Here is a 13,594-nt window from a genome sequence, read left to right on the forward strand (position 1 = left end):
CTGGGTCAAATAAGAGACGTGTATATAAATTACAAGTTTCAGCTTTTTAGACTTTAAAATGTAGGAACTACTACTAATTTTTATTCATTGACTTGGTAATATAAATTGGGATATTTTAAATTTAAAAAAAAGTGAACCATTAATATCAGATCCATTCTATGTCTACTAGTTATTTTCTCTATCAAAGATAAATACAGTACTCTTGCTGGGGCGCTACATATCACACGCGACTGCTTGAATCAATCCTTGTGCTTGTGATTGGTCAAATCACTTATGTTACGTCTTGCATTGCGTCCTAGTGGGAACCAAGCTTTAGAGGATTGCTTAACACTGTCTGTGTGAAAACAGCTTTAAAAATAAAATCAGTTTCAAACCATGCATGCTGCATTGTTCAAAGGCTTCAGAGTGTGGAAGAAAAATATGTTTGATGTTTTGTTTATTTAATGAATTGCCTATTTTATTTATTTTTTTATGTTTAAAGTGACAGGTCAAAACAATCCAATTCATTAATCGGTAAAAGCTAAAATAAATTACAAAATGTAAAATGCAAAAAGTTTGAAACAATTCTGAATAAAAAGAGGCCATAACAAATTAAGGTATAAAAGCATTTCTTACAATATTATATGAATTTTGATTAAAAGGCCTTCAAGGAGAAACTCTGAGAAGCTTTCTACATTAAATTCTTTTAGCAAACAATTTCTTTGCATGTAGACAAACCTATTTATTTAATCAACGAGGGAAAAATCAAACAAATTGCACAGAATTTAATATTTTGTGCAAAAAATAGAAACAAATTTATAGAAAGACAACTGTTTTTGTTATAAAGGTTTTATGGTAATGTACCTATAGAGGAAATGGCAAACAGATGTCTACGATTGTAATGGGTAGAATTAATAACTGTTGGTGGCTGCTAATTTTCATATGGTAAATGTGGAAAAGGAAAATGGGATGTTCTCAATGTTTATGTTGACTTGACTTCAGATTTGTTATAATTATTGTCTTACTAGCCCAAAAGAAGGAATATAGAGTTCTTGAAAGTTTGGTATTCATTCTATTCGTTTGCTTTCTTCATTAAAAAAAAATATTGTATTTATTTATTTCTGTATGTTTTTTCAGATGAAGCCATCCCTATTAAATACTCTCGCATGAAATGAACAAGAGGTAATATCTACTTTAGCCACCCCCTCCCCTCCCCCTCCTTCTATATTAAGGGTACTGCTGGGTTATGTTTTTTACGGACAACCCTATTCAGACGACACCCATATAAAACCTCATACATACATGTTGGATTATTCATGTTTAAGGTTTAAAAAATGCGTTGCTGTTTGGACTGTCCAAGAAAATCATATTTCAATTTTTCTTACTATACATTACAATCACTTAAATTAAGTAATTGCTTTAAAACTAGCGGTAAGTGATTTTCTAATGAATTCAAAACCATATGACAGAAGTGAATTGTTTGATTTGATAACGTGTCCACATTAACAGCTTTTAGAATGTCCTCAACAACGTAATTAAGTTTAGAACCACACTTCTCAATTTGAAATTTATTGAATTCTAATTGATTATAATTAAACATGAAAATCTTCTCCTTGTCAATTAACAGAGACGTGTATACATAGTTAAAATTTTAACTACTAGCCATGATGGAGTCTTTGTAATAACTACTATTGAGAGAGACGGATAGATTTGTTAAGGATTCTATGCTAAGAGTTTGATTTGATTTACCCTTTACTCAGACTGACCAAGTGGCCATTTTCACCAATGTAGGCTAAAGCTCTGTCTACATTATCAAACTAATTTGACAAAAAAAGTGTGATGTGCCTTAATATGGTAGTGATATGCCCAAATATGGTAGTGATATATGACATCATCATGTCCATATATGGGCACATCACATTTCTTTGTCACATAAAGTTTGATAGTGTAGACAGAGCTTTATAGGGTGGTCTTGGGTGGGCTTTACTGTGGTATAGACAAAAGTTTTTTAACAAAGCCAGAAGTAAAACAATATAAAAGAAAGCAATAGAAAAAATAGCCATACAAATAAAGTGGTCATTCAAAAAGGAAACCTTATGAGAATTGGTCAGAAGCAAACATCAATTTGTCATCTATTACTTTTCTAATTGGAAATCTAAAAATAGCTATAAATACTACATAGAAAGCGTTGTAAAATGCTTCTTGCATTTTGAATGTCAGCAATGTTTTTCTGAAGCGTCTTAAAACGAACCGCTCTCCCAATAGTCTCCTAATGTTGAACCGGTAGCTTACGTTCATTTAAATTAAACAGTTGAGTTAAAAAATAAAACATAAGAACTCAGCAATGTCCGTGTTTGTAGTTAGTACATACTAGGCATACAGTTTGTATGTTAAATACAAGAGCTTAAAATCATAAATTTATTACGGAACACTTGAATAAATGTAAAACAAAAGAACTCCACAATGTCCGCGTTTCAAACTATTCTTAAGCCAACTCTTTAAAAGAAACATAGCAGTGGTCTATTTAAATGGAGCTTTTCAAAATATTCTTATGTTTTAATTTAAAAACAGATTGCGTGATTATTACAAAAAAATAGTCAGCCAGACAATGGATATTTGGTTAAATCTAACCATTTTATCAATTAATTCATTTTTTATTTTTACGGTAGTGAAGATTTGTATCAAAACTGCAAAATAGCCTATTCAAAGATTTTATCTTCACTGTTCATGTTTTTGGTGGACAATATTTTATTGTATGCAAATGACACTCCATTAGAAAATGTCTGTGTTTGTAGTTTTTGTAGTACATACAGTATACAGTTGGAAAGCTAAATACGAGCTTAAAATCATAAATCAAAAAGACTAGTTGAATAAAATATAAAACAAAGGAATTTTACAATATCTGCCTTTGTAACTATTTCTAGGCCTACCAGTTGAATACAACCAACTACAATTACAACTACAAATACAAACAACAGCTTAAATCATCTGACAATTTAAAATAAAACACGTGTTTGTAATTCCTAGGCCAATAGTTTGCAAAGTTAGATGACTTTGTAAAGCAGCATAGCAGTGGTGTAATAGTTAAGACACTAACTCTGTAAGACATTTTCAGCTTTTTAAATTTTTTTCAAAATAGAATTTATGCATTCTTATGTTTTAATTTAAAAACAGATTATCTCAGGAGTGATTATAATATTACAAAAAAAAATAGACAATGGGTATTTAAATCTAACCATTTATGTAAATTAATTATTATTTTTCGTTTTTATGGAAATGAAAAATGTTATTAAAACTTCAAAATGGCCTATTCAAAGTCTGATTTTATCTTCACTGTTCATGTTTTTGGTGGACAATATTTTATTGTATGCAAATGACACTCCATTAGAAAATCAAATATTGAAGCAAAAAAAAAATCCATTATAAAGTATTATGCGCAAGTTTATGTATGTCAAAGCCTTTTATACAAATATATCCACATCGTTAGCTTTTAGAAATCAAGATTGAAGTTTACATTACATATGAAACCGCCCAAGGTTATAAAAGCAACAACCAATTGAATTTAAAAGAGTTTTTGCGGAATATGAAATGCATAATTTTGCAATGAAAGATGCTTTAAATCATAACCTTGACCCATAAATCATAATAAAAATATGTACATACAATACGTACTAGTTTTTCTATTCCACAGCGTTTATTATGAATTTAGGTTTTTATCTACCATAAAACCTCGAAAAGAAGCCCATGGAATGAGATTACTTTTGCAAACCACAGAGGTGGGCTTCTTTTGAGATGGGCTTCTTTTCAAGGTTTTACGAAATACTAATATCTTAGTAGAAAATTCTAGTTTATACCTGTAAAAACTACTACACCTGATTTTAACTGGTTCCTGTTGACTGGAAATGTGTCATTAGCAGTTTAAACCAGAACAAAATTGAAGTTACAATCATTTTTAAATTGTTTTGTTGTATACTTTGACCTGTTAAATTTGTACCATTGATGACAGAAAAGAACATACATCATTGGGGGCACAAACCGTAGCCATGAAATCTGCACAGGTTAAAAAATATCCTCAACCACAGTTAAACAAGTCTAAAAACTTGAGGTTCATTGTAAAAACCACCCAGTGCATTTGTTGTAACAGCGGTGTACTGGTCCATCTAAGCCCCTTACAATAAGTGGCAGCTGCTGCACTGTAACTGCCGTGGGTCCCTGGAGGACCTAGTCTAAATTGACTCAGGTGAGGATGAATAAAATAAACAACTTACCGCTAAGTTTTTTGATCATAGGTGGTTTGACACGAGTATTGCCGTACTCAGTTGCATTACAAAATGGTTGAACTAACACAGGTGGATCTAAGTAAAATAATGAATTTACAATTAAAGTTTAAAAGATAAAATACTCTATCAGTGGCATGTAATGGCTATGAGCACTCACTGGATAAACCCAGGGGTCCCAGAGTTCAAGGGGCCCCAGTATGAGCAGTCCAATGCAACTAGCCAGAGTTGGAGGCTCATTAGGAGTGTTAAACCAGGGGCCTTTGCCCTGTGCGTTACGTCACTGTACTCTATGATGACAGGCTCAAGTCTTTTTCTTTATGTCTCAGGAAAGGTGAACTCCCCAAAATTTCCAAAACAGTAGAACTACTTCTTTAGGATACCCTCTATTTAAGGGACACCCTGTTGGGTTTGTAAGATGTCCTCATGGTTCTACTGTATAACTGGAGGTCATAATGCATTGATAACTTCTTCATTATAGATATGCATGCAATTCAAACACACTAGTCATAGTATATTAATACTCACCCATATACTTCATAAGTAGATCTAAGATTTCTGAGCTGGTTTTTGCTATACTGCTATTCTTGGATGCCAAGTTACTTGCCAACGCTGGGGCTACCCTTTGGATCACTGCCGGAAGATATTCAGCCAGTCTCGGAACTATCTCCTCCATCGTCTGGAGAGCTTGGACGTTTACTTTACTATTGGGGTCTTGTAAACGAAGTACAAAGGCATCAAATACCTACAGGAATTTTAAAATAAATTTAAATCTGATGCATGAGATGAAGTGTGAAGACTATATTGAAGCGGAGGTGCTATTAACATCTTTTATTCATCAATAACATTTTTGGACAACAGATGTGCACTGAATAATGTCTCATTGTTTTGCATACGTCGTAGGACACAAGAACTAGCGGCATCATGTTAAATTATTTTCTACAAGCACTGTCCACAAGATAATTACCTTTACAATATTTGATGTGATAATATCAGGATTTTCAACACATAAATCCTGCAACGTCTGAATTCCTTTCAGTCTGACCATCCACTCCGTAGATGACAAGTTTTTATGTAACATCTTTATACTTTCAGCATATTGCTCCTCGACCTTTGCTGACCTTCGGCCCTTCTTGACGGAGGATGATGGCGGTGTTGTTTGAACGTCTGATGAAGCGGAAGAGACCTTTTCTCGACTGTTTGAACTTGAGTTTACGCGGCTGTTTGATACGCCCCTCTTGGCTCGAGCAGACGGAGTGTCTGATGGTTTGTCTCCCATACCCTATAGAAAAACAAATCAACACAATATTTTATATACTAAAAAATGTTTATCACTTTAATGGTTGCTACAAAGTTTGGTTTTTTGTATCAAGATCCGTCAGAACTACTACTACACATTTTTGTAGTATTTTTTTAAAATATTTTTAAATGTACAAAATATATGGTAGAAACAGAGTTGGCCAAAACATAATCTGACTATTAATCATGTGACCGCACAATAACCAATTTTAGCGATAACATTTTAACATACTACCTTGAGAAGAGGACACACTGAACATTTAATTATTGTATATGTACAACAATTAAGTTAATTAAAAAAACTTAGTATACTTATTATATAACAATATATTATAATAAAGATATGAGTACAGTATTCAAAACCAAGGTAATCTCAACTATTGCCAAAATGTATGTCAGAGAGGTATTTGTAATACAGCAACAGTTACACAATATGGAACGCAGCCAAGTCAATTATTTCACTAAGCCTTGCTAAAAATTTAAATTACCCCAGACACCACGCTACTAATCACGCTTTAATTTTATCAACCTCTTTATTATTATTACAATGTTTATAATGGAACCTATAATGATGTTTGGATTATAATAATGTTTTTGTCGGCTTAACGCGATAGAAGGAATTGGTTAGAAGAATATTAATGCTTCACCAAGATTAAACATTCTATATGCGCTTAACCTAATATATAGAAGCATAGGAGTCTACGGGGAGTAGTATTATTTTAGCTGTTCTTGTCAATTTTAAGCTTGGAGATGTATGTGGAGTAGAAAGAGTTGAAAAAACAAGGCCAATGCAGTTAGAACATTCGAGAAGTTTAAATGCCAAATTGTTTTGAACAACATAAAAAGTGTATCAAATGAAGACACAAGAAGCAAGATTTCTAAAACCAACTTTCTAAAATAACTTTCTGAAGGATAAATATTTCAACTACTATTAACATGAACGTAAATAAAGCCTTTATTAAAAGGTCTTCTTTAACCGGAAACTGGCGAAACTTTGTACAACATGTTCCAACACACCAGAAGTACAAGTTTTTCATGTGCATGTTAATGTTTTATCAAACAAAAGTTAATGCCATTAAAGTAAATGTACTTTTTGTTGTTCATATTATAAGTTTAATTTTGTTTATGACATGTTCTTTTTTAGGTTTAATTTCTTCATTTTATATTTAACTTGTATATCTTATAAGTTTGATTTAAAAGGTGTTTAATTTTTCTGGTTCTGACCGCAAATAAATGTTCAATTTTGATTTACTAGACAAGTTATGTTTGCGGTACACCATAACATTCCATTCAATCATGATAGGTGTTTCATTTTTCTGGTTCTGATCCCAAATAAACGTTAAATTTTGTTTTACTAGAAAAGTTATGGACAGTTTGCAGTACACCATATGATTAAAAAAGAAATAAATTATGGTTGGGATTGTCTCAACGTTTTGGTTATATGCTACAACATTTTGTACTGTAAATTAACATCACAGTACACAATTTAAGTGTGTACCTGAACGTAACTCACTTTAGTTCTAATGTTTTCCAAGATGTCTCGTAAAGACGTAAGATCCTTTGCATTCACATGTTTCTTAAGTAGCCTATCAAAATCCTCATGGTGTATCAGAGCATGAAATATTTTACGACCGTAGTACCTAGAAAAACAAAATAGAGATGATTAAATAATTCATAAAATAGTACATTTTCGGCTAATGATAAACCATCTTAATGTCAGGTAATGTACTCAACTAGGTGCTTGGGAGAAATGATCAAAGATAAAAATATTCAATTATTTTCTCTCTAGTATTGTTGCTTTTTAATATACTGGATTTATATAGCAGTAGCACCTAATGTTGTGAAACCTCTAAGTGCTGTACATATATTATTACCCCAGGCATTTTTGGATCAAACACGTATGGAAAGATACTCCAATAATGTTTTGACCTTACCAGGTATCCATTTATACACCTGGGTGGACAGAGACAAACGTAAGTAAAGTGCCTTGCCTAAGGGTACAATCAATGTGACGAGCGTTGGATTCATCCAATGTCCAAAACACAGCGAGTTTATTTTATTTCACATACTTTTATTATTCATACTGTGTTCATACGTTAACATTTGTTGTGAGTGTAATTATAGCCTCATGAATGATTCACCATATAGAGGGACCATGTTATATGGATGCAGCAATTGGCCAATCAGATATGCCGGTTTAAAGCCACGCCCCTACTCAGTCAGTCATTCTTTACAATTATTGTATGCAAACATTGAAGACATTATTTTATTGAGTTAACCTTAAGTTGTATCACTGAATACACTTTAATCTTTAATACGACCTTTGACATTACCTAGTTTCTTGTGACGCATCTAGAGTAAATTTAGCAGCTGCCACCAGGACCGCATCAGTCACATCTTTGATACCACTCAGTATACGACCGGGACCCATTCTATCAACAATTCTTCCAACATTTAATGCAGTAGATTTCGTTACATTTCCATTTCGGCTACTGTATATCGGAAAAACAAAATTGAGTAAAATCGTGAAATAATATCTACTGATTTTTTAGAAATGTTTATCTCATACTGGATGTCTTCAGCATAGAGGTTCCATTACATACTTTTTTTTAATTTTTGTTTGCCAATAAAAGTGAATATATACAGTAGAACCCCTCTGTTAGGACACCCCTATTAAGGGGACACTTTCCTTCGATACAAGGGGAAATATATATATGTATATACACTACAGCACCACTACGAAGGGGACAATTGTACATCAAACATTTCTTTTATGAATAAAAATAATTGTCTTATCTTGTATGCAAGGTCGTACCTGCTTCCACCTTGAAGGACACTTGTAAGTGCTTTCTGTAACGTAACGTTCTCTACCATATTCTGCATTGTCTTTTCTGTAGCGTCCCGTATAAACCCATTTGCTTCTCCATTCTTTGGTAATAAAGTTTTACAGATCTTATCTAGATCCTAAAATTTAAAAAAACAAAAAAACAACTTGAAATCTTCTAGTAATAAAAGAATGTGTATTAAGTTTTAAGCTCTGTCTACACTATCAAAAAAAGTGTGATGTGCCCAAATATGGTAGTCATATCATGGAGGTATAAAAATAAATAAATATTTTTATACCTCCATGGTCATATGCCCAAATATGTTACTGATATGATATCATCGTGTCCATTTTATGGCCACATCACATTTTGTTGTCACATAAAGTTTGATAGTGTAGACAGAGTTTAACACTAGCAAACCTTTTTTTGTAAACTCCAGAGTTTGCCACTGTTTGGAGAAGTTTGGGTTTTCTGTCTAGACTAGGTACTGGAGGCTTTCATTATGACTATTCTGGATGATCACATGATAGCGAAGCACCCAAAGACTGTCACTTGAATTCACAAACTAATTTGTAATAGCCTAACTATTTTACTGCAGTATGTCAAAGTTTTCCACCAAACTGGCAAACTTTGAAAATCTTTTCTTACCAAACTTTTCGTACGCAAACTAAAGTTACGTACTTTGCAAACTAAAGTTACGTACTTTGCAAACTAAAGTTACGTACTTTGCAAACTAAAGTTTGCGTACACTAGGCTAAATATGGTGAATCACTTTGATCTCTTAAAATGTCTCTTTTCTTGACATATGATGACTAAATATCATCTTTGACATTATGCTAATTCTATATTGTAATTCATTTGTATACTGCCTTGTATTTTATATAATTGATTAAAGTATGCATCCTCCATGTACGTCGTGTGGACATAATGAATCAATTGAAATTGAATAAAGACCTGCTGCTTTGCGTATAAAGTTGAGAGTGAACAGTTCGTTCTCTCTGTACATTTAAACTTTAACGAAATATATATCTTCAAGTAAATTCAAAATCAATTTGTAAATTGAACAATTCCATCAACAATAACAACTTAAACTTCATGAATAATTCGAAGTGATCAAAATTAAATACCTTATCCATGCCAGACTTCATGCTGACAAACAAATCTCCAAAAGTCTTGATTGCCATCAGACTGACCTGTGACCTCAGATTCTTGACTTCCGCCAAGACAGCTATATTGACTGTGTGCAATTGCGATGAGAGAACGTTGCTATGATACGCTGACAACCGTCGCACATAGTTCAACCCATCAACCTTCATTTCCCTGGATAGGTGTAGGTAAAAAGTTTGCAAGTAAAGTAAACAGCCAAATGGATGGATAATAATAATATTCTGGATTTATAAAGTTGTACATATATTACTCCTGTCATATATAGAACATACTCCCATAATGCAGCTGGTAATCATAATGTGATTGAATAAATAAATAATATAAATGATAAAATTAGCACATACTACAGAACATTTAACTTCATTTGGGTTTAGGTTTTTTTTTCTCAGATTCTATGCAAAGTGCTTAGAGGTTTCATGACATTAAGGCCAATTTACACAGATGAGCGGTAACTGTAAGCGGAAAACTTGTCCCATATATTTTATTTATTTTTTTTTTAAACAGCCTGTCCGCTCCGCGTTGTGTAAATGGTCATAAGGAATAACATAGATTCTATATTTCTATTAACGTTACCACTTATCTGTGTAAATTGGCCTTTAGGCACATATAAACAAAATCTAGTCTACTTACCAATCATCATTGGCTAAATAAGACAAAGCATCTCTTAGTGCATTATCAGGGTTATTAAATGGTTTCATCTCGCTACTGTCTTCTTGTGTTTCTTCCCTCATTGTGCTAGGCGGTGACTTCAATTCTAAAGGCCTGTTACAGAAAATGGACACAAACAAGAACATAATTTATTTATTACTGAATAATCAATATCATTATAATACTAAACGAAAATTGAATAAAACATAATTCAATTATCAATCAATAAATGTGAACTTGCATTTTTATGACAGATCTTTTGCAGAAAGTGATGATTATACAGTGCTAATGTTTGTAAATATGGTTTTATTTTTCACATGTCTGCCATCATTACTCACAATGTTTTACATTTATTGTACCTGGCTTGCCTGCCACAAGTGTCAAATTGGAGTAGTCCAATTGATGTATTATAACTTCTAGGGCTTTAGTTGCTTCTTTTTTTGCATATTTCTAAAATTTGGTATGTTTATTTTGAATCAAAAGTATATAATTATTTATTTTAATACTTTCTGTAATACTACTGTCAAATGTTAACGATATTTTTGAATGAAGAAATAAATGTTACTTGACATGAAATGAAATAATGTATAATAACTTTGTTGTCAATTTGTTTCAAAGTTGATTTATTTTCCATTTCCTTAAATATTTTTAAACGTTGTTTCCCATTTATGTTTATTTATATTTCATGTATGTGGTGACCGGATTCAAAATCTGCAACCACTTTGGTGAGTATAAAATACATAAAATGAATGCATTCATTCAATTTTTAATTTTATAGAGCAAAATCATTTATAAACAATTATTAGCGATGAGTATTTCTCGTCAATGTATTAGCTTCTTACAGTTAGTATTGTTCGTCATACAGTAATTGTTTGCGCATCGAATAACGGGTTGTATTATAGTCGAAAATGAGTTGATTTAAAAGGTCAAATTATTGTTATGTAAAAGCAAACATCTAGGCCGGTTACCTGTTAAATCAGAAATTCATTCTGTGCATTACCTTTCTTAAGTTTAGCAAAAAAATTGATATCCATAGTAATTACGCAAGTTATACATTACACCTAATGGAAACAGTAATTCACAAGGTATAGAAATTGTCATTTCTAAAGGCTAACACATCTACTGTTTAACTTTCATATTATAGATCAAGTGACTAAATAATAGCAAAAGCAATGTTATTAAATATTATCAATGTAAAGATAAATTTGTTTCAGTATCAATTTTCTTTGAGAATTTCAATGGATTATAATTTATTTGGGTTTCAGGTAAATTACTATAAGTAATGTGATCATAGCTTTAGTGAGAGCTTATGAATAAGCTATATTGATTGCTTATGCAAGGTAGAATATTAATAATAGAAGTCATATTTCATATAAAATATGTTTCTTTGACACACAAGTGACACCGTTATTGCCATCAGAAAAATTTGGTATTACAGTATACTAGCAAACCAATGGACAAGAGCCCAGACTAGAGACCAGAATTATGGAATATAAGACAGGCATGTTAACCACCAAGCTACAGTCCAAATGCATTGTGGGAAAGATGTCTAATACACAAATTTGACATTTCTACCACAATAATTTCACAAAATTATAATTCTAATTATACTATAATCGATGTGCTTTAGTAAGCAAGAGGGTCATAATTCATGGCTACTTCTGTAAACTTTTTAATAGAAAAATGTGTTCAGTCTAGTAAAACAAAAAAAATTGTAAATTTAAACAATATAAAACAAAGAAAAAGTAAGTTTGATTTAGCCCAGAAAGATAGTCTTGCAGAATGTCAATGGATATAAAGAAATTAAGTTATGGCCACAAAAAATGCATAGTTCACGCCATGCCAAAGTGGAGAAAGGAATAACAATAGTTCTTGTAGCGTTTTTAAAGTATACTTACATTTTTGGTTTAGTTCTAGAAACTGGTGGTTTATAATTAATCGTCGATGGCGTTGAGAATTCCGTTGGTGAAACCGAATTATCATTGGTTTTAGGTGAAAGTCGTGGAGTTATTGGAGTAGCTGAAAGAAAATGGAGTTTCATTAGGAATTTGATGTATCCTGTTATTTATGGACCTTCTTTATCTTTGATTATAATCTACAGTCTAGCGACTGCCCAATCGCCTTTTCATCTTGTTATCCTATGTACTTTTCTCATTTGGAACTAAAAATGTATGAAAGATTTTAATAAATTATATTTTTTAATTTATTATAAATTACCATCAATAACAAATGAATCAATTTCTTTTAATTTCTTCCTTTGATTTGCAATTTTTTCTTTTCTCTCCTCCTCAGCTTTCTGTCTTGCTTCCTTTTTCTTTTTACCCTCAATTTCCAACGCTCTTTTTCTCGCCTCTCGTTCGTCGTTCATAGCTGTTTTTCTCGCATCACGGTCACGCTGCTTCTGTTCACGTTCAAGACGTAACTTCTCTTCCCGTTCTTTCTGCTTTGCTTCTCTTTGTCGTTGTTTTTCTATCTGTTCTCTTCGGTGTTCCTCCAACTGGAATTGTCTCTCTTCCATCTCGCGCTCTTTTAGTAATCTTTCTAACTCTTCTCTTTCTTGGTCTTTTTGTGCGCGTTTTAACTCCATTTCTTTATTTTTCTGCTTTACTTTTTTAATTGTAGACATTGAAAAGGTCCCATGCAATGGAATATCCTACAAAATAAAGATAGAGTATTAATCTAAATAATTTGCATATTAATTTACATACAAATTTACATATTAATTTACATAACATTTACATATGAAAATTATCTAAAAAGAGAAAATCAGTAATTTAATATAAATTTTAGAAAATTTATTTTAAAATATTCAATACCACATAATTTTGTTAAATAAAATTAAGAATCATAATTTCAAAAAAATGTTAATATATTGTGAAATAATTTTGCATATTGCTTCATATGCTTCATAAAAGCAAATTTTGTATACCTCTTCATCACTATCCTCAAAAGATGGTGAATATGCAACATTTGATGAACTGCCCTTTGACCCTGTGGAAGTGTGGCTGATTTTTCTTACAGGTCCATCTAAGTTACTATCACTGCCTTGTCCAAACACACCTATAAGAAAATATCTATTTACTAGAAATTGCAAAGTGCAAGTGAATGCTGCGAGTAGATCTTAGAACTACATATAATAGTTTTGATGACGCATGTCCCTCCTCAAGACAAACCGAATGTCTATATTAGAATGCTTCTCATTGGATAACAAAAGACCTCTCATAGAATAGGCAGTGTACATAGTCGCCGGCAATAATTAATTTCACTCGCAGAGACGAAAAGTGCATAGGTTGTCTTAGGCCAATGTTTTGTAGACAAACCATGACCTTTAGGATCTTACAAGCAATGAAACGTGAATCTTACTGCAACTGGATTTTGTGTTGAAGAACCGAATCAGAA

General features: G+C 32.1%; 1 protein-coding gene across 1 annotated transcript in view; it reads right to left on the minus strand.

The window, feature by feature from the left end:
• The window catches only part of LOC144851536 (TOG array regulator of axonemal microtubules protein 1-like), a 38,340-nt gene that overhangs the window by 7,753 nt on the left and 16,993 nt on the right, over positions 1 to 13,594 (minus strand). The window contains exons 9-19 of the mRNA XM_078709050.1: positions 13,125 to 13,255; positions 12,413 to 12,848; positions 12,094 to 12,214; positions 10,178 to 10,309; positions 9,508 to 9,700; positions 8,371 to 8,519; positions 7,889 to 8,047; positions 7,069 to 7,195; positions 5,224 to 5,538; positions 4,785 to 5,001; positions 4,248 to 4,334 (exon numbers count right to left, since the gene is read on the minus strand). Coding sequence (XP_078565176.1) covers positions 4,248 to 4,334; positions 4,785 to 5,001; positions 5,224 to 5,538; positions 7,069 to 7,195; positions 7,889 to 8,047; positions 8,371 to 8,519; positions 9,508 to 9,700; positions 10,178 to 10,309; positions 12,094 to 12,214; positions 12,413 to 12,848; positions 13,125 to 13,255 — 2,067 coding nt within the window. The remainder of the gene's footprint in view (positions 1 to 4,247; positions 4,335 to 4,784; positions 5,002 to 5,223; positions 5,539 to 7,068; positions 7,196 to 7,888; positions 8,048 to 8,370; positions 8,520 to 9,507; positions 9,701 to 10,177; positions 10,310 to 12,093; positions 12,215 to 12,412; positions 12,849 to 13,124; positions 13,256 to 13,594) is intronic.

Source organism: Antedon bifida, chromosome 9 (assembly GCF_963402885.1).
Source record: "Antedon bifida chromosome 9, ecAntBifi1.1, whole genome shotgun sequence".
Lineage (NCBI taxonomy): Eukaryota > Metazoa > Echinodermata > Crinoidea > Comatulida > Antedonidae > Antedon > Antedon bifida.